Source organism: Pleurodeles waltl, chromosome 4_2, assembly GCF_031143425.1.
Source record: "Pleurodeles waltl isolate 20211129_DDA chromosome 4_2, aPleWal1.hap1.20221129, whole genome shotgun sequence".
Classification (NCBI taxonomy): Eukaryota; Metazoa; Chordata; class Amphibia; order Caudata; family Salamandridae; genus Pleurodeles; species Pleurodeles waltl.
The window spans coordinates 861,949,260-861,971,283 of NC_090443.1; the positions used below are offsets into that span (position 1 = coordinate 861,949,260).

The 22,024-nt window shown below is 45.9% G+C and overlaps 1 protein-coding gene across 2 annotated transcripts in view; it reads left to right on the forward strand.

The window, feature by feature from the left end:
• USP24 (ubiquitin specific peptidase 24) overlaps nt 1–22,024 on the forward strand; it is a 1,409,949-nt gene that overhangs the window by 399,131 nt on the left and 988,794 nt on the right. For both annotated transcript variants that reach the window (XM_069232604.1, XM_069232603.1), the window contains exons 25-27: nt 4,569–4,679; nt 4,762–4,860; nt 4,943–5,113. In XM_069232604.1, the coding sequence (XP_069088705.1) occupies nt 4,569–4,679; nt 4,762–4,860; nt 4,943–5,113 (381 nt within the window). The remainder of the gene's footprint in view (nt 1–4,568; nt 4,680–4,761; nt 4,861–4,942; nt 5,114–22,024) is intronic.

The following is a 22,024-nucleotide window of genomic DNA, read 5'->3' on the forward strand; positions in this document are numbered from 1 at the left end:
GTGGGGCAGGAGCTACTACCCACCCTTCTGTGGATGAAGATCCAGGTCAACAAGGGAAGATGAAAATCAGCTGTGGAGCACAGTGCTGTGGAGAGGTCCTTGGAGAAGTGCAGATGATGGTCCCATGCCTGTCGCGGGGTCACAGATGGTCAGTGGTCAGGAGGACTACCAACAAGTCTTGGCAAATGCAGATCTGAGCTGAGGACGATTTGCAGAAAAGAAGACGACCAGCAAGGTCAAGGGGACTCGACCCTTGGAGGGGAGTCTGGCCTGACCCTCAGCAGTCGGGAAAGCCAGCAGAAGCAGTCGTAACCCCCACAGGCAACCCACTGGCAGCAGGCACAGTAAGTTGCAGTGAGGCCCAGCCAGCACACCAGGAGAAGAGGTGCTGAAGCAGCAGAGGCGATACTGTCCTTGCAAGGAGGATGTGTTGGAGGCCTGGCTACTTTGAGCATCAAGATCCCTTGGAGCAGGAGTCAACAAGCCTTGGTTGCCGCAAGAGTCTCAGGGGTACCGCCCTGCAAGACGAGGCAAAGGCTCACCATCTCCCAAGATATACAGGAGGATTCACACAGTTTCCGTTGAGAGCAGATCCCAGCAGCCACACGTCTTTACCTTAGGTGCTTGCGGATGCAGGGGAGTGACTCCTTCACTCCAAGGGAGAGTCCTTCTTGCTTCTTTGGTGCAGCTGAAGTCATGCCAACCCCAGGGGATGGACAGTCGTGGAAATGTTGCAATTACTAGAAGGAGCCGAAGAAACAATGTTGCAAGGCAAGGCTGTCTCTGGAGTTGCAGGCTTGCTTGGTTCCTGTGATGTCATCGATTCCAGTGGGCAGGAGCAGAAGAGGTTGATGCAAAAAGTCCTGGTGGAGTCTTGCACGCTGAATCCGGGGATCCACCTGCAAGAGAGTCCTTAAATAGCCCTAACAGGGAAGCTTAGTCACTCTGCAGAGTGACCAGCTATCAGAAAGGTCATTGATGTCAGTCACCTGTCCTTACCAACCAGATGCTTCCAGGGGTCTCTCCACATCTTGTTTTCAAGTTGGCAGAATCAGGTTGCTACCTGGAGGAGTTTTGGACACCACTCATGGGATGGTGAGGGACAGGGTAGTGGTCACTCCCCTTTCCTTTGTGTGCTTTCGAACCAGAGCAGGGACCGGGTTTCCCTGGGCTGGTGCAAACCAGAATGTGCACCAAATGTACCCTTCAATGCAAACCGGTGGCTTGGGGAGGCTACCCCTACCCAGCCATGTAACACCTATTTCCGAAGGGAAAGGGTGTTGCCTCCCTCTCCACAGGAAAACCTTTGTTCTGCCTTCCCCTGCTTGAGCTAGTCAAGCAGCAGGAGGCTAGAAACCTGTCTGACAGGTGGCAGCAACGTGGGCGGCCTGGAAAACCCCATAAGACTAGTAGGAGCAATGCTTGGGGTCCTCTAAGGAGGATACTAAACATGCTCAGGTTCAGAGTTACCATTATGTAGCTGGACACAGAGTGACATCTGTCCAGTTCGCAGGTAAAATGGCTTCCCCGCACTTATGAAGTCCAGTGTAATGGAGCTGGAGTTTGTAGTGGCACCTCTGCTCATGCAGGGGGCGCACACACACAGGTACATGCACCCTGCCCTCTGGGCTAGGAGGGCCTACCATAGGAGTGACTTAGGGACCTGGTGCAGTGACCTGTAGTGAAAGGTGCGTGCACCTTTTGACACAGGCTGCAATGGCAGGCCTGCAGACACATTTTGCATGGCCTCTCATGGGTAGCACAATACATGCTGCAGCCAATGGGGAGCCCCTGGTGCGGAAGTACCATATACTAGGGACTTATATATGAGGGCACCAATATGCCAATTGGGTGTGCAAAGTTCTGAGCAACTAAATTTAGAGGGCGAAAGCACAGTCACTGGGGTCCTGGTTAGCAGGATCTCAATGAACGCAGTCAAAACACACTGACAGCAGGCAAAAAGTGGGGTTAACCATGCTAAAAAGAGGGTACTTTCCTACAACTAACTCCAGGCCAATTATTTTATGTATCAAAAATTAACTTTGTTACTTTATTTCTAGAAACAAAATGATCTTTGTTGCAAGTTAGTACAGTTGTAATTGTATATCAAGCTTAAATATCAAATGTACTTTGTTTAGGTTTTGCAGATAAAACAGTTTTCAAGTGAGTAACATTTTTCAATTTCAAGTAGACAGTTGGTGCAATTTCACATAGGAAGCAATGCAGTCCTGGGGAGGAAAAGTGTTAACACAGTTTACAGGTAAGTACTCGACTTACTATCCCAGTCCTCGGGGGTTAGGATGTCCACAGGTCTAGGTTCACGTTGACCAGAAAAGTGCACCACCAGCAACACAGGGTCGGAGGGTTGCTGAGGGTTTTTAATGGAATCCTATGGAGACTCAGGGCACTTGGAAGGAAACAGGTTGAAGGTAAGTACCTGCAACTTCAGGGCACAGACCTGGGAGGTTTAGATGAGCATCTGGGGGTTGCCACAGGTCAACATCAAACACACAGCCTCAGCACCACAGGTGCGGCCGGGTGCAGGGTGCAAACACAGCTTCAGGCGCCCAATGCTTTTCAATAGGGAAACCCCAGGGGTTACATAGATGATGTAGGCTGGGTCCAGGGAGTCAGTTGCAGAATACCAAAGGGTGGACAAGTAGGATATGAGCCTGCTTGACATTGCAAGGCTCTCGGTCGGATTCCCCAGGGCCAGGGGACTGTGGATACCGGGGTACCTTTGGGCATCTGGAAGCTTTGCAGGGTCCAGTTGCGTTCAGGGAGGTCCTCCGGATTTAGGCTGCTGGCGTCATCATGTTGGCCAGGAGTGGTCAACCCATGGTGGACTCGAGGGCGGAATCGCCTGGAGACCTTCTCTGGACCGGTGGGCCACCTGGACTAGGGCCATGGGTGTCTGGTGCAGAGTGGGCAGCGCTTCTGTATCCAGGGAGGCTCTGGAGTCCTTTTGGAAGTTTTCTTGTGGACAGGACCTCAGTGCTCAGGAGTTCTTAGTCCTCTGGTGGGCAGACAGTCCTTTAGGGGTTTGTAGAGGTCGCTGGTCCTACAGGATGCGTTGCCTTTTTGTGGCTGGAGCCTTGAAGCTGAAGACAGGCTTATAGGGCTAGGGCTAAGTCAGTTGTCGTCTGGAGTCTTCACTGCTTGAGTCAGCTCTTAAGTCCTTCTTCTTCTTGAGGTTGACAAGAATCTGAAGAGCAAGGTTCAGGGGGTGCTCCTAAATATTAGATTTAGGGGCGTTACAGGGGTCAGAGGGCAGTAGTCAATGGCTACTGTTCCTGAGGATAGCTACACCCTTCCTGTGCCCACTCCCTTTAGGGAGAAGGGTACATTTATATCCCTATTGGCTACTCTCCTCCAAAGCAAGATGGAGGATTCTGCAAGGAGGGGGCAACTGCAGCTCTGGACACTGTAGGGGTGGTTCCAGCTGCAGTGGTCACTCCTCTTTGTTTTTACTAATTTTCCCACCAGACCTGCCACCAAAAGTGGGGCTTGATCTGGGGGGCGGGCATCCACTAGCTGAAGTGCCCAGGGACAGCGTAGCAGGAGACCTGAGCCTTTGAGGCTTACCGCCAAGTGTTGCAGTTCCTGAAGGGGGAGTTGTGAAGCATCTCCACCCAGAGCAGGCTTTGTTCTTGACCCTAGAGAGCACAAAGGGTCTCACTCCATGGGGGCAGAAACGTGTCTGTGCCTGCCGGCCTTTAATAGACAGGTCACCCTTACACTAAATGGTTGGTTGAAATACAGGTGGCATCTCTAAGATGCCCTATGTGCGCATTTTTCAATAAATCCTACACTGGCATCCGTGTCAGTTTATTGAGCTGAGAGGCTTGAAACCAAACTTCCCAAGCTTCTTTGAAGCCATCATGAAGCTGAAGAGTTTGTAATGACAAACTCCCAGCCCATGTACTCAATATGGCCACACTGCAATTATAATGTCTAAGAATGGACTTAGACACTGTGGTTGAATATTGCTCATACAGCTGTGCCCTCACCTGTGATATAGTGCACCCTCGCTTACGACTGTAAAACATGCAAGAGGGGCGACTTACCTATGCCACAGGTAGTGGTTGGTGGGCATGGCACCCAGAGAGGGATGCCATGTCGACTTTACCTTTTTCTCCCCACCAGCAGACACAAGCTGCAATTGCAGTTTGCATGTGTATGGTGAGGGGTCCTTTAGGGTGGCATTATACATTTTGCAACCTTTGGGGGATCCTCCCTGGCCACAGCACCCTTGATACCACTGGTACCTGTTACAAGGGGCTTAGATGTGTGCCAGCGATGTGCCAATTGTGGAAGCAATGGTACAGTTTAGGGAAAATACACTGGTGCTGGGGCCTCGTTAGCAGGATCCTAGCAGACACTCAGTCAAGTTAACATCTACATCAAGCAAAAAGTGGGGGAGGGGTTAACCATGCCAAAAAGGGGCACTTTCTATAATCATCCTCTTAAACTGGATGAAATGGTTTTGTTCAAAGTAAATGCATATTCTGTGTGTTATTTTAGGACCAAATTAATTGTATTTTCACTCAACTATTGTTTCTTTTAAGGATCTTTACTCAGTTCCTCGTACTATTCTACCTCATGGTGCCTCTTTTCATGGACATCTTTTAACACTCAACGTGATCTATGAATCGACCAAAGACTCTTTTACCGTGGAGGTATGTTTCTAGAAAAATGAAATTCAGTATCTGCCTGACCTGTATTATAAGGCAGTTAATATGTTTTTAATTTTCTTTATAGGCACATAGCAATGAAACTGTGGGGAGCGTCCGATGGAAAATAGCAAAGCAATTAAACTGTCCTATGGACAATATACAGATATTTGCAAACGATAGTCTTGTAAGTAAAGGAAAAATTTCTCCTATTCTTGAATTGTGTTTTTTTCAGAGATGTCAAGAATGAATTGATCTTTTTTTCATAGCTAACAGTGAACAGAGATCAGAAATTACTTCATCAGTTGGGCTTCTCCGATGATCAAGCACTTACTGTTAAGACATCAGGGAGTGGCACGCCCTCTGGAAGTTCTGCAGATTCCTCTGCAAATTCTAGCAGCAGTAGTGGTGTCTTCAGTTCATCCTATGCAATGGAACAGGTGAGTGTCAATATACATTATAATAAGGATATAAACTGAGATTGGTTCTCTTTTTGAGCTGATACAGAAAATGATTTAAATGTCTTTTACTGACTCCCAAGCAGTAAAGTTACCAATGGCCTACATTAAAGCATGATACAAATTTTGCTCGATATTTAAGCACAAAGTCTGCGCAATAAAACACTTTCAGATAACATTTGTTTTTTAAATATGTTAATTTTTTCCCAGGTTGTAGTATGGAAGGTGTGATTAATGTTCTTTGAGAGGGGACTCTTTGTATCACTGTTGTAGAAAGTTGTATAGTATGCAGCTGATTAATTTACATTATAACTGTAATGCTTGGAGAGGATTTTGATAAGTGACAAATCTTTCACTGCATGCGTTTATGATGGATACCTCCTGCTTCAGATTTCCAGCCACATGTGTATCCCTAGTTGACAGACTGGATCTTGGACTCTTGACATAATAATAGCTCTCCAGGGGCAGTAGGTGGCACAAATCAGATATTCCCATGGCTCTAAACCTCCTCCAGCTGTGCTGACACTGTCCTAGGTACATGGTGCCAGATGGCACTCAAGCAATGTTTTTTTTCTTCTGCACCCATCCGATATTGATCCAAAGGTTTTCCAAATTAATTTAAGTATAGTACTATAGAGTAAAGGTCACATCTGCATGTGGTTCATGGGGTTAGACCAGTCTGGTGACATGTGCTTTCATGCACTAAAAATCAATCAAGGACCGCATAGTTAAGCTCTGTATGGCTGGGCATTGCTGTGATAAACCAGCTCTTTCCATCTCTTATCTACCAGGTAAGTAGCTTATAACGGAGCATTACCCAAGAGTTTCTTCTGACTCAAAGAGCACAGCAAGAGGAAAAAAAGGAAAGGCATTTTTTCTGTTGCAGGGAAAGATCCTGTTGTGTGGATCGGTGAGGGAGGTTGGTCTGCTATTACTGGACTTTGGTGTCATCTTCCTCCTCTGAGTAAATTCCTGTCCTGGAAAGCTGCAGGCACAGTTTCATCAATCAGCCAATGGTGTGCAGTTGGTGGATTTCGGAAAGGCAAATGAGAACATTTTCAGATTATTATACATGTTGGAAACTGGCTCTTTATGTACTATATCAAAATGAAATATAGTGTGCAGAGTCCAGGGGTTCCCCAGAAGCTTAAAAGAGGCTAAAGCAGATTATACTAATACTTTCTTTTGTGGTAGTGTGGTCGAGCAGTTAGGCTTATCAGAGGGTAGTTTAAAGCATTTGTTGTACACACACAGACAGTATAGGAAGCACACACACCCAATGACTAACTCCAGGCCATGGTTTTTATATAGCAAAAATATATTTTGTTATTTAGTTTCTAGAACAAGAAGGTTCACTTTGAAGTGAAGTACATTTGCAATTAAGTAGCAAGCATATGTATCAAAACCACTTAGTTTAAATTTGGCAAATGAAACAGTTTTCAATTAAATAGCAAATATCTATTTTAAAAGTTGACAGTGCAATTTTTAAAAGACAGTTCTAGAGCGGAAAGAAAAGTTAGTATGGTTCCAAGGTAAATACAAGACTTACAGTTTCAGTCTCCGACGGTTAGGATGGCCATAGGTTGGGGTCCAATCACACACCACCAGCAACACGGGGCCGGCCGGATGCAGAGGTGAAACTTGTTGCAAGATTTAAAATAGGTTCCTATGGAAACTGGGGGGGCACTAAGATTCAGGTTTGCTTGCAGGTAAGTACCCGCGTCTTTGGAGGGCAGACCTGGGGGTTTAGGAGAGCACCGGTGAGGTGGGGGGGGGAGGGGGGGTCAGTTAAGCACCAAACACACATCCTCAGTGGCACAGGGACAGTAGGTTGGAAATTTAGCATCAGGCTTCCAATGCTTTCCAATAGGGGGACCACAGGGGTCACAAGTAGGCTGGAGGCTGAGTACAGGGGTCGGTTTAGCGAAACCACAGAGTGGATAGTACGGAGGGCCGTCTGCTGCACCAAATGTCTGGTTCCCCAAGGCCAGGGCGTTCAGGTGCAGGGTACCTTTTGGTGTCCGGTATCTTCCTCCTGATTCTTCACAGGCAGGGGAGTCCTCTGGATTTAGTCTTCAGACATCATCCTGGGGGACAGGAGGGGTCAACCCATGGTGGACACTAGGTCAGAATTGCCAGGGGACTAGCTCTAGTCTGTTGGGCCACCTTTAAACGGCCGTGGGCATTGGGTGCAGAGTGGGCAGGACTCGCGGATCCTAGGCGGTTTTGTAGTCCTTTGTCGGAGTTTCTTTCTGGATAGGGCCACTGACAACGCAGGATCTTGGTCCTCTAGTGTGCAGGCAGTCCTCTTGAGCCTTTTAAGAGGTTGTTGGTCCTGCAGATTGCGCGTCTCCTTTTTGTAGCAGGGGCTTCAGAAGCTCGAGACAGGTCAGTTGGGCTGGGGCCAAAGCAGTTTGTGTCTTCAGTCTTCTCTTCTGGGGGGCAGTTTAGCAGTCCTCCTTCTTTCTTCTGGTTGTCTTCTTCAGGTCGCCAGGAATCTGATGAGCTAGGTTCAGGAGAGCCCTTAAATCCTGGATTAAGGGGCGTTACAGAGGGCAGTAGCCAACACTTTCCGGTGTCTACTCCCTTTGGGGAGGGGAACACAGACCTAACCCTATTGGTCCCTGTCCTCCAAACCAAGATGAAAGATTCTGCAAGGAGGGGGTCACTTCAGCTCTGGATACCTTAGAGGTGGTCCCATCTGGAGTGATCACTTCTCCTTTTTTTTCCACATTTTCCCGCCGGACTTGCTGCCAAAAGTGGGGCTTTGTCCGTGGGGCGGGCATCTCCACCAGCTGAAGTGCCCTGAGGCGCAGTATAACAAGAGGGCTGAGACTTTGAGGCACGTTGGCAGGTGTTACAGTTCCTGCAGGGGGGAGGTGTGAAGCACCTCCACCCAGTGCAGGCTTATTGCTGGCTACAAAGAGCATGAAAGCTCTCACCCCATGTAGTCAGAAACTAGTCTGGAAGTGGCAGGCTGGCACAGATGGGTCACTTCTGCACTAGAAGTGTGGCTAAAATACAGGTGGCATCTCTAAGATGCCTTCGGGGTGCATTTTTCAATAAATCCATCACTAGCATCAGTGTGGGTTTATTGTGCTGAGACGTTTGATACCAAACTTCCCAGACTTCACTGAAGCCATCATGGAGCTGTGGATTTCGTAATGACAAACTCTCAGCCCATATACTCAGTATGACCACACTGCACTTATAATGTCTAAGATTGGACTTAGATACTGAAGGGGCATATTGCTCATGAGCTATGCCCTCCACTGTGGTATAGTGCACCCTGCCTTAGGGCTGTAAGGCCTGTGAGAGGGGTGACTTACCCATGCCACTGGCGGTATTTTGTGGGCATGGCACCCTGAGAGGGGCGTCATGTCGACTTTTTCTTTTCTCCCCACCAATACACATAAACTGCAATGCCAGGGGTGTGCCAACTGTGGGAACAATGGTACATTCTTAGGGAAAGAACACTGGTGCTGGGGCATGGTTAGTAAGATCCCAGCACACTGTCCAGTCAACATAAATATCATGGAAAAAATGGGGGGTAACCATGACAAAAGGGGCACTTTTCTACACAACCACCTCCCAAACAAAAGAGGATGAGACTAACCTTTCCCAAGAGAGTCTTCCTTGTTTAAGAGGAAGAACCTGGAAAGGCCATCTGCATTGGCATGGACAGTCCCAGGTCTGTGTTCCACTGAGAAGTCCATTCCCTGAAGGGAGATGGATCACCTCAAAAGTTTAGGGTTCTCACCTTTCATTTGCATCAGCCATCTGAGAGGTCTGTGGTTAGTTTGAACAATTAAGTGAGTACGAAACAACTATGATCTTTTTCAGTAACCAAACCACAGCAAAGACCTCCCTCTCAATGGCACTGCAACGCTGCTCCCTGGGGAGTAACCTGCTAATAAAAGCAACAGGCCGGTCAAGGCCATCATCATTGGTCTGGGACTGGACTGACCCTATCCCATGTTCCGAGGCATGTGTCTGCACAATGAACTGCTTAGAACAGTGGTTCCCAACCTTTTGACTTCTGTGGACCCCCATTTTATCAGTACTGGAGCCCGGGGACCCCCACTGAATCATTTTTGGAACCCGAGGACCCCCACTGAGTCATTTCTGATAGCTGGGACCTAATATTATTATATTTTTTAAGCAGTCGCGGACCCCCTGAGGAGGCTTCGCGGACCCCCAGGGGTCCCCGGCCCACAGGTTGGGAACCACTGGCTTAGAATAATCTGCCTCCTTCAGGGTGTTACAGGCCTTTTGACAGTTGAGAGTCCAGTTTACTTTTATGGGCATTTTGTTTGAGGTCAGTTCTGTGAGGAGGGTCACAATGGATCCATACCCCTTCACAAACCTCCTATAGTAACCAGTCAAACCAAGAAATACCCTGACTTGAGTCTGGGTTTTTGAAGCTTCCCAGTACAGAATTGTCTGGATCTTAGGCAGTAAGGGTTGCACTTGGCCTCCACCTATAAGGTGACCCAAGTATACAACAGTGTCCTGCCTAATATGACTCTTTGATGCCTAAATAGTGAGGCTTGCTGATTGCAAGGCCTGCAAAACCTTCCCCAGGTGGATCAGGTGATCCTGCCAGGAGGAGCTGAAGACACCAATATTATCTAGATATGCTGCACTAAAGGACTCCAAGACAGCAAGGACTTGATTCACCAACCTCTGGAAGGTGGCAGGGGCATCCTTTAAGCCAAATGGCGGAACAGCCCATCAAGTGTGGAGAATGCTGTTCTCTCTTGCTCCAGGTGCCATCCTAATTTGCCAGTACCCTGCAGTTAAGTCAAAGATACTAAGGAATTTGGCTGCACCTAACTTGTCAATTAGTTCATCTGTTCTTGGTATAGGGTGAGCGTCTGTCTTGGTGACAGAGTTGAGACCCCTATAGTCCACACAAAACATCATCTCTCTCTTGCCATCTTTGGAGTGAGGTTTGGGGACTAAGACCACTGGGCTAGCCCGGGGACTGCCTGAGGTCTCAACCCCTAAATCCAGCATTTTGTGGACCCCACTTTGATGCTGTCTTTGACTTGGTCAGACTGTCTCTAGATTTTTGTTTTGACAGATAAACTGTCTCCTGTGTCCACATCATGGGTGCACAAGTGGGTCTGTCCAGGGGTCAAACAAGAGCCCAGCAAACTGTTTTAGGACTTGCCTGCAGTCAGCTTGCTATTGGACAGTGAGGGTGTCTGAGTAGACCACTCCATCAGCTGACCCATCTTTAGGGTCATTTGAGAGGAGGTCAGGAAGAGGTTCAATCTCTGCCTCTGCCTCCAGCATGGTCACATCTGCCCTTTTGCAATAGAACTTTAGGTGGTTTACATGGATCACCCTATTAGGTGTCCTACTGGTGCCCAAGTCTACCAAATAAGTATCCTCACTCTTTTTCTCTAGGATAGGGTAAGGGCCACTCCATCTGTCCTGAAGTGCCCTGGGAGGCACAGGCTACAGAACCCATACCGTCTGCCCTGGTTTGAATTCTACCAGTGCAGCTGTAGGAAAGTGCCACTGTTCGCATGTTTTAAACCCAACCCCTCCCCCAAATGACCAAACACACACATTTTACCTAATTTTTATGCCAACTTTGATTGAAAGTGTGCTAGGATCCTGCTTATCGGGTCCTAGCACAAGTGTTCTTTCCCAAAATATGTACCTTTGTTTTCTCAATTGCCACACCCATGGCATACAGTTAAGTCCCTTGTAAAAAGTACCCATGGTATCAAGGGCCATGTGGCCAGGGAAGGTCCCCAAGGGCTGCAGCATGTATTATGCCACCCCGGGGGGACTCCTCACCAAGCACATGCACACACTGCCTTTGTAGCTTGTATTTGCTGGTGGGAAGAAAGACAGTCGACATGGCACCCCTCTCAGGCATAGGTAAGTCACCCCTCTAGCAGGCCTTACACCCCTAAGGCAGGGTGCACTATACGAGAGGTGAGGGAATAAGTGATTGAGCAATATACCCCTACAGTATCTAAGTCCATTCTTAGACATTGTAAGAGCAGTGTAGCCGTATTGAGTATATGGTCTGGGAGTTTGTCATCATGAAGTACACAGTTCCATAATGGCTTCACTGAATACTGGGAAGCTTGGAATCAAAATTCTCAGCACAATAAACGCACACTGATGCTGGTGTGGGATTTATAACAAAAATGCACCCAGAGGGTATCTTAAAGATGCCTCCTGTATGTTAGCCAACTTGCTAGTGCAGGAGTGACCCGTCTGTGCCAGCCTGCCACTTTCAGACAAGTTTCTGACCACATGGGGTGAGAGCCTTTGAGCTCTTGGTAGTCCGAAACAAAGCGTGTCCTGGGTGGAGGTGCTTCACACCTCCCCCCTGCAGGAACTGTAACACCTGGTGGTGACACTCTGAGGCTCAAGCCTCGGGTTACAGTGCCCCAGGGTACTCTAGATAGTGGCGTTGCACCATCCCCCTCCCCCTGGGAAAAAGCCCCAATTTTGTGGTAACTCCGGTGGCAAAATTAGGGAAAACAGGGAGGAGTGACCGCCCCAGCTAGGACCACCCCTAAGGTGTCCAGAGCTGAGGTGACCCCCTCCCTGCATAATCCTCCATCTTGGTTTGAAAGACTGGGACCAATAGGGTTAGGTTTGTGCCCCCCTTCGTAAAGGGAGTGGGCACAGGAAGAGTGTATCCACCCTCAGTGACAGTAGCCATTGGCTGCTGCCCTCTGATCCCTGTAACACCCCCAAATCTTGTATTTAAGGGTCTCCCTGAACCCAGCTCACCTGATTCCTGGTGACCTAACAAGAAAGAAGGACCGTTAGGCTGAAACCCCAACAGAGAAGAAGGAAGACAACAGACTTGGCCCCAGCCCTACTGGCCTGTCTCCTGCTTCAAAGAACGTGCACAAGACCAGCTATGCTTCCAGCGGGATCAGTAACCTCTGCCAAGCTCTAGAGGACTGCTCTGCACCCAAAAGGACCAAGAACTCCTGTGGACAGTGGCCCTGTCCAAAAAGAAACAACAACCAAGGACTCCCGCCTCACTCCGAATATGTGAGTTCTTACCACTCTGCACCCCCACGGCCCGTGCCCGGCTCACCCAACCAGCTAGAGAGGATCCCCTGGAGATTCTGAGCAAGTGCCCACCCTGGGTTAACCTTTCCACCCCTCCACGACGACGCCTCCAGAGGGAATCCTGAGAACCCGTCTGAACGTGAAAACTTTGGACGAAGATATCTTATGCCTAAAAGACCACTGCACCCGCAACCCCCAGGCCGTGGAGAACCTGACCTCCGGTGCAGCAATGTTCAGCAGGCAGCCCTCCTCCCTGTCCAGCCTGTGGTTTGCCCGAGACGATCTCCTGGACCACGCCTGCAGCCTCTGAGTGACCTCCGGGGACCCCTGATGGGGAATCATTAGGGAGACTATACCTTGTTTGCACCCTGCCGACCCTGTGCCAGTGAGTATGTATGTTTGGTGCCTACTTGTGGCCCCCCCAGTGCTCCTCTAAACCCCCCAGGTCTGCCCTCCGAAGACGCAGATACTTACCTGACTGCAGATCTGAACCCGGGTGCCCCCTGTCTCCATAGGAGCCCATGTTATTTTCCTCACATTTAACCTCTGCACCCGTCTGGCCCCGTATTTCTGGTGGTGGGGGTGTGAGGTTAACTTGAACCCCGACCTGTGGACGTCCTAACCCCCGGAGACTGAAATGGTAAGTGTTGTACTTACCTGCAAATCAATCTAAATTTTCATTCCCCACAGGAACTGTTTCTGAGAATTGCACTTTCAACTTTTAAAACAGATAATTGCCAATATTTCATAAACTGTATAACTTGCCGGTTTCGAGGAAAGTGCTATTGAAAAATGTGTGAAATACAAAACTTTGTGGTTCTAAAAATAAATTAAGAAAATATATTTTTACTATTTAAAAAGCATTGGTCTGGAGTTGTCATTGACTGTATGCTTCTTCTATTGTCTGTGTGTGTGTGTGTGTGTGTACAACAAATGCTTTGCACTACCCTCTGATAAGCCTAACTGCTCGACCACACAACCACAAAAGAGAGCATTAGTATTATCTACTTTAGCCTCTGTTAAGCCTCTGGGGAACTCCTGGATTCTGTGCACACTATCTCATTTTGATATATTATATACAGAGCCAGCTTCGTACAGCAGCCTTTTGGTCATACCACTGCTTCTGGAGCTGTTGGCTGGTCTCAAGGATGCCTTTTCCTTTTACTCAGCCATACTTCAGCGGAGGCCAAGCACATAGTCCATCACATCTTGTTTAGGCTCATGGCGAGGTCTCTTCCAGCCTTTTTTTACAAGTGCGAGTGGTCCTCTAACAGGGTGGCCAAGCAGAAGTCCAAAAGGGGAAAACCCTACACCTTTTTGACGCACCTCTCTGTAGGTGAAAAGCAAGCATGGCAGGAGGACAGCCATCTTTTTTTGAGTTTTTCAGGGAGCTCCGTGATCATGCCCTTCGTTGTCTTGTTGAATCTCTCAACAAGTCCATTGGTTTGTGGATGGTAGGGTGTGGTGAACTTATAAGTCACCCCACACTCATTCCACATGTGTTTTATATAAGTTGAAATGGCGTTTGTACCTCTGTCGGAAACTACCTCCTTAGGAAACCCTGCTTTGATACCAGTCAGTGCCTTAGCTTCTGAAGGAGCTGTATTAGACCTAAGGGGAATTGCTTCAGGATATCTGGTAGAATGATACACTAGTACCAGTAAGTACTGATTTCCTGAGGCTGTGGGTGACTCAAATGTACCCACCATGTTTACACCAACCCTTTCAAAAGGAACCACCACAACAGGAAGACGGTAATGGGGGGGGGGGGGTCTTTGGGTGGCCACCTGCCTCACAACTGGCTTGGCAGGTGACACAGGAGATACAAAACTCCTTCACCATATTGGGCCAGTAGAAATGGCTGACCAGCCTATTCCATGTTTTTGTCTCTCCCAGATGCCTAGCTAGGGGGATGTCATGGGCCAAAGTTAGGATAAACTCCTTAAACTGCTACTTATCTCCTGGTTGCACCATGTTTGTGGTCTCTGTCCTCAGTGTATGGGAGTCCATCTTCCCAATAAACCCTGTGGGAGTCGCTGACATCTCCCTTCTTCAGCTGCTTCCTGCCACAGGCCTTCAAGAGTGGGACAAGTCTTTTGTCCCTGGCACAGTTGTTCCCTTGACAGTCCCCCTTGGCCAAAGAGCTCTACCAGATAAGGATCGAGCTCCATGGACTCAATCATCTGTTCTGCTTTCCCACTTAACTCCTATCGGAGCTTACAGAACCTCTCTGGAATGCACTTCTGAGTTCAAAGAAGACATTTATTGTTGTTAATTCTCCCCCACCCACAAGTTCCTGGGAGACGAAATTAGTAGATTTCAAGCACACGTTTAAAAGTAGTCGCAGCAATGAAAGCAAAATATATCACAGTACTTCTCAGTTGGAATGTACACAGCAAATATATAACATAACAGCAAAGCATAAAAGCCAAATTCATCACCGTATGGGCAAGGCGGTAGGGCCTAAAGTTTCATCTTTATGGGGTCTGCAAGTTGATGACTCCGGTCAACTACGAGAAAGAGATTTTCTACCCAAACGGGAGACTGGCAACTGACGTCTAGCTCCAGCTCGAAGTCAAGCTGATTCAAATGTAACTCACTGTAGCCCAGAGTCATCCTTAAAAGCAAACTCAGTGTGAGATCCGAACAACCTTGGAGAGTGCCAGTTCTCCTGAGCAATTCCGCTCTCAGACTGGATTGCGAAGTAAACACAAAATCTACGTGCTCTTATCAGCTAAGGTCTGGTGTGAAGAAAACAGCTTGGTTCATCTTGTGGAAAAACACAGCTTGGAAAAACACAGACATCTGTAATGTCTCCACTACAATGTCTAACCCCACGTTAAAGCCAATAGGCAGCTAACCTAGATATCAAATGTAATGTCTAATGTCATGTCAAAGCCAATAGGCAGCTAAGCCGAATATCAAATGTAATGTCTAATGTCATGTCAACGCCAATAGGCAGCTAACCTAAAAATATCAAATGTAATGTCTAATGTCATGTCAAAGCCAATAGGCAGCTAAGCTGAATATCAAATGTAATGTCATGTCAAAGCCAATAGGCAGCTAAACTGAATATCAAAAGTAATGTCTAATGTCATGTCAAAGCCAATAGGCAGCTAAACTGAATACAGAATGTAATGGCTAATGTCATGTCAAAGCCAATAGGCAGCGGAGCTGTATACAAAATGTAATGGCTAATGCCATGTCAAAGCCAATAGGCGGCAAAACTGAATACAAAAAGTAATGGCTAATGACATGTCAAAGCCAATAGGCGGTTAAACTGAATACAGAATGTAATGGCTAACTCCATGTTAAAGCCAATAAACTGAACAAAACATATAATGTGCTACTGGTGAACATTGAGCACCTAATATGCGCAGTGGTGAAACACAAAGTCATTGGTCAAACACAATTAATAGCATCACATCATCTCAGAAGATAAGACTTCTTCCTGAGAAGAGAGGTCTTGTTTCTTTTGATGCTCAGATGCTGGTCCCCCATTCATATTGCCTTTTCTCTTGGAAGGTTGGGCCATTATTCCAGGCTTCAACACTTCTTTTTCACCCTGTGCTTGGCTTTGTGCTTTTGTTTTTACACACACCTGTTCAGGGATTCCCAGCACGGCTGCATGGGTTTTGAGTTCTACCTCAGCTCAAGCTGAGCACTCCAGATCATTCCCTCGGAAGAACTCCACTGGGATTGTAGAAGAAGCCACTACCTGTTTCAGGCCAGTAACCTCTTCCCATTCTAAGGTCACCATAGCTATGGGTTGGACCTTAGTTAAATTGTCAACATTGATAACCGGATATGTCCAGCCAAATACTGTCCTTGGGAAACCAGTGTTAGATGGCATGTGTACCTGTAGCTACACATGCTGTGCATAAACTCGCCATCGAGTGTTGGGTTTGGAGTACTACAACTTGTTTTTGTTGGAAGAAATTTTTCGAGTCACAGGATCGAGTGACTCCTCTCGGTAATACTGCGCATGGGCATTGAGTCCATTTGTTAGATTGTTTTTCTCTGCCATCAGGTTCGGACGTGTGTTCCTCCCTCTCAGAATTATTGGCTTCAAACTGTCTAAAACTGTATCCTTTCCGTCTTACTGCCATCATCGGTATTGTTTCCGAACACGTATTCTTAAATAATTTAACTTTCAGTTCCTTTTCCATACTTGGAATCAAATTTCTCAACCCTTTCGGGAACAGAAAACCCCTTTTCGGGCCTACATCTTCCACTTGGTATCGAAGAATGCAGCCCTAATGGAACGTACTCCATTCCTGTTTTGCCCTCTATGCCATTTAAAGTTTTCACACACTGACCATCATCAGGTGTGTAATTTTTCTTTCCCCAGACCACAACGACCAGACCGGCGAAATGTTTAGAGATCGAAGAGCTAGTTGAATGGAAATGGCTTCTCAACATCCAGATGATACACCGGACATCTTCGACGATGAGCATGTGCAAGAAGACTTGGAACAGGAGGGGGTCTTCTCTATTCAATTTGCGGACTCCGATGTGCAGTCGGACATCGAGAGTCAACCATTTCAACCAGCACAAACTGTAAGCAAAAATCCCCCTTCCCCATCGGACAAAACTGCAAAGGAGGCCACTGCCTTCCAGCCATGGTGGGAGCCGAGAAACTTATTTGGATGCCTTGCATACCAGCTCAGCACTGAAAAAAGCCAAAGATTCATCTTCGGCATCGACCTCCAGTACTTCCATTTCGGCACAGACAAAACTGAAATTACATGGTGCTTCAATGCCGACCACTTCGGCACCGAAAAAGAGACAATAGTCAACTAATTTTACGGCACCAACAAGTTTCCATCCACAAAAACCTTGGGAACCGAAAACATCACAAAATACTTTGTGACTCTGGACAGTCTATAACAACCCCTACATCACAGGTGGAACCAGTTTTTAGAAGTTATTGACGCTAGGAAGCAGCTGCTTCAATTTAACAAGGAAATTAACTTTTCAAGAGAGTCTTGATACCTCTACACCTCCAAAGAAAACTAGCAAAGGAAATACTTCTTTTCATACTCAAACATCTCCACCTACTTCTGCACGACATACTCCTCCACCAGCATCTCCCCCTCCTTTAGGGTTCACACCACCTCGCTCACCACCTGGTGGGTCTCAGCATACAAGGGATACATTAGATGAACTGGACCCATGGGATGAGTACGATGCGGATCCTATTAGACCAAATGATCCAGATCTTTACCCAGCTAGACCTTCACGACCTGAGGATTCCACATCATACCAACAGGTTATATCTAGAGCAGCAGCATTACACAATGTATGTATGTACACTCATCCAATAGAGTGAGATATTTTTTTTGACACCCTGGGTGCAACACATAAGTAAAGTCAATTCCTTCCAATGCTTCCAGGCATGCTCAGACACTCAGAAGAAATGCTTAAAGAGCCTGTTAGAGCAAGGTTTATCACTCCCAGAGTTGATAAAAAAGTACAATGCTGCACCCACTGATTCTAAATATATAAAAATACAAATCCCTTGAGACTCTCTTGTTGCATCTAACGCATTCAAAAGGGCTAATAGCCAGTCAACAGGAGATACGCCTCCTCCTGATAAAGGAAGTAAAAAATTAATTGCGGTAAGACAAAGAGTGGCAGTTCAAGCAGCCAGTCACTGACGAATTGCAAATGCACAGCCTTTACTATCCAGATATGACAGAGCTCATTGGGATGCTATGGAGGTACTTTTAAAATACCTACCAGAAGAACATCGTAAAAGAGGAGTAGAAATTGTAAATAACGGACAAAAAATTTCCAACAACTCCATTTGATGTGCGCTTGATGCTGCTGATAGAGCAGCATGCAGTATTAACTTGTGTCGTCATAAGGTGTCATGCTTGGCTCAGATGTTCAGGGTTTAATCATGAGGTACAGCAGGCAGTTTTAAATAGGCCTTTTGGTAAACAGCATTTATTTGGTTTACAAGTGGATACCACACGAAAAATTAAATAAAGATAATCAAACTGCCAAAGCTATGGGAGCCTTACAAGCCAACACACACAGAGGTAATTTTTGTCATGCAAGGTTTACAAGAGGATTTAGATCATCATTTCAAGAACTTTCCACAAATCAAACTAAACCCACCTCTTAGTACACCAGAGGTTACTTTAGAGGATCATATAGAGTAAACAATAATAAGGGAAGAGGAAAACCATCTAGAGGCTCCTCATCTGTCACTAAACAATGACTTACAACAAACAATATTAACACACACACACCACTCCTATAGGGGGAAGGTTACAACTTTTTTTTTTTTTTACCCCCAATGGATTCAAATTATCGCAGATCAACGGGTACTTCAAATTATCCAAAATGGTTATTGTCTGGAGCTCATTTCCACTCCACCAAATATACCCCCTCATACTCGTAGACTCTCACAAGATCATCTTACTCTTCTCAAAGAGGAAGTACATACACTTCTTCTAAAAGGGGCTATAGAACCTGTACCATTAGAATACCAAGGGACAGGAGTTTACTCCTGTATGTTCTAATTCCCAAAAAAGACTGGTCTGTCAGACCAGTTTTAGATCTCAGACCCCTGAACCATTACATCCTATCAGAACATTTTCATATGGTCACTCTTCAGGATGTTATTCCTCTATTACAGCTAGGCGACTTGAAGACAGCGTTAGACCTAAAGGACGCTTACTTTCACATTCCAATTCATTCTGCACACTGCAAATACCTACGATTTGTAGTGGCAGGAAAACATTACCAATTTAAATTATTACCATTCAGAGTCACAACTGTTCCTAGAGTATTCACAAATTGCCTCCCTTATTTGGACGATTGCCTCATCAAAGCCAGTTCATTCACACAGTGTCAAAAACATACTCAATCTACAATTCGTCTCCTACACTCTGGGGTTCACCATAAACTACATCAAATCTCATCTGCAAACTCTCCAAATACAACCCTATCTGGGAGCTATCCTCAATACACAATTAGGAATAGCCTTTTCCAACCCAAACCGGGTCCAGGCTTTTCAGACATTAATTCCTACATTAAAACAGAACCAAACATACACAGTAAAAACTGCTATCAAACTGTTAGGAATAATGGCATCTTGCATTGCCATAGTGCCTCATGCCAGACTTCATATGCGTCCTCTTCATCACTGTCTCTCTCGTCAATGATCTCAGGCACATGGTCAAATGGAAGATCTAGTGTTGTTTGACCACCAGACTTATCTCTCTCTACATTGGTGGAATATCACAAACCTTATGAAATGGTGGCCCATTTTAGAGCCTGTGCCTCAGATCACTCTCAATAGATGCCTCAAACAACAGTTGGGGAGCTCATTTCCTCAATCTAACAATTCGGGGGATATGGGACAATACTCATCGGTCTCTTCATATCAGTTACCTGGAACTGCAAGCAGTATTCTTGGCAATGAAAGCATTCCTTTCACAGTTGGAACACAAAACAGTGCTGATACTTGGAGACAGCATGACTGCCATGTACTATCTTCAAAAACGGGGAGACACAATCCCATCAACTGACCCATCTTGCACAAACAATATGGAAATGGGCACTAGGTCACCACATTCACATAGTGGTACATCTCCTGGGGACAGACCACCCTTAGGTCTGCTAAGTCTACTAAGTAAGGTGCACCAACAAACACACAAGTACAAACTCCATCCACAACAGTACTTCAAAAAGTTGGGGACACCTCAAATAAATCTGTTCGCCTCATATCAAAACACTAAAATGCCAAAACTTCACCTCCAGGTACCCACACCCTCAGTCCAAGGGCAATGCTCTATGGATGAGTTGGTCAGAGATATTTGCTTACGCTTTTACCCCCTCCCACTCTTACCATTTGTAGTCCGGAAAATAAAACAATCTTCCCTCAACATGATCTTAGTGGCCCCTACATGGACACGTCAGCCATGGTACACAACTTTTTTGGAACTCTCAGTTGTTCCTCATCAAAAACTTTCCAGCAGGACAGATCTCTCGACACAAAAACAGGGACAGATAAGACATCCAAATCCCAAATCACTCAACCTAGGGATATGGCTCCTGAAGTCATAGAGTTTCATTATTTTCAATTACCACAGGAATATATGGAATTTCTTAAACAAGCACGCAAACCTACAACTAGACAATGCTGTGGAGCAAAATAGAAATGTTTGGTGACTCCCAAGCAAAAAATGTTGACCCTCTCAAACCAACAGTACAAGACATTGTACAGTATTTATTACACTTACAAAAAGCAAATTTAGCTTACAGATCTATATGTTTACATTTAGGTGCTATAACTGCATAGCTTCAAAATAGACAACATATTTCTTTGTTTAAAATTCTAGACTACCAAAGCATTTATGGAAGGACTAAAAAAATAATTCCACCACAGGTTCCTCTAGCTCCATCTTGTAATCGTAACATTGAGCCACTTCACTCCTACCCCCAACAATTCCTTTTATGAAAAATAGCCTTTTTAATTGCTATCAACTCCCTTAGATGTGTCAGTGAGCTCCATGCATTAACTTTAGAAGAACATTTCTTTCAAGTTCATAAAGAAACTATTGTGTTAAGAACAAATTCAGAATTCCTTCCAAAAGTAATTTTGCAATTTCATATTGATAGAATTTCCAGTTTTCATCCCAAAACCAGATTCCGGAGCAGAAAGAGCTCTACATACTCAATGTTAAAAGAGATTTTATGTACTATATAAATAGAATAAAACATTTTAGGAAAACAAAACTTTTTGTGGCTTTCTCCTTACCACACAAAGGAGATCCTATATCTAAATAAAACAACTACAGCAAGATGAATAGTCAAATACATTCAAACTTGCTATACTAAAGCTAAGCAACAATTACCAGAACCACCTAGAGCACATTCCACTAGGAAAAAAGGTGCATCTATTGCATTTTTGGGTAACATACCTATAGCAGACATTTGTAAAATAGCAACATGGTCCCCACCCCACACATTTACCAAAAATGTTTGTGTAGACTTTATTGTGAGACAACAAGCAAATGTTGGACAGGCTGTACTTAAAAAAACTTTTTTTTAACAATTGCAACCCCTGCACACTAGCCACCGCTTTATGGGTGACTGCTTTACAGCCTATGCACAGCATGTATATCTGCAGCTGTACATGCCATTGAACTGAAAATGTGACTTACTACTAGACATCTGTTGGTGGCATGTAGTGCTGTAAATTCTCATGTCCTCCCTCCTCCCCGGACGTGTGTAGATGTTGCAATTTAGTCATATATTTAAATAATGTATATAAGTAAATACATTGTATGGACATCTTTTCTAGCTTCTATTAGTCACTACTTCACTCTCCCGCCTGTGGAGAAACAATCTAACAAAGGACTCGATGCCCATGCGCAGTATTGCCAAGAGGAGGACTTTCTTCGAACAAAAATAAGTTGGACTACTCCGAACCCAACACGAGATGGCGAGCTTACGCACAGCATGTGAATCTACAGCACTACATGCCCCAAACAGATGTCTACTGGTAAGTAACACTTTCCTTTTCTGTCACCATGGTGACACTTGCACCTGTATCCCTTAGGGCTTCTACCTTTGTCCCATTAATTAAGAGGTGCTGTCTGTATTTTGCATGTTAGTGGGGCAGACAGCAACTGTGCCAACATCTACCCCACACTCAGAGATTAAAGTAACTTCAGTGTGGACCCTGATTTGCTCTGGGCACACTGTTGATTCCACCTGGAGACAGGCTCTACCAGTACTAACTTGAGCAGTGCTAGGGGGATTCTTTTTGGGACATGCCAAGTCGCCACTTTGGTGTCCATTCTGTTTACAGCT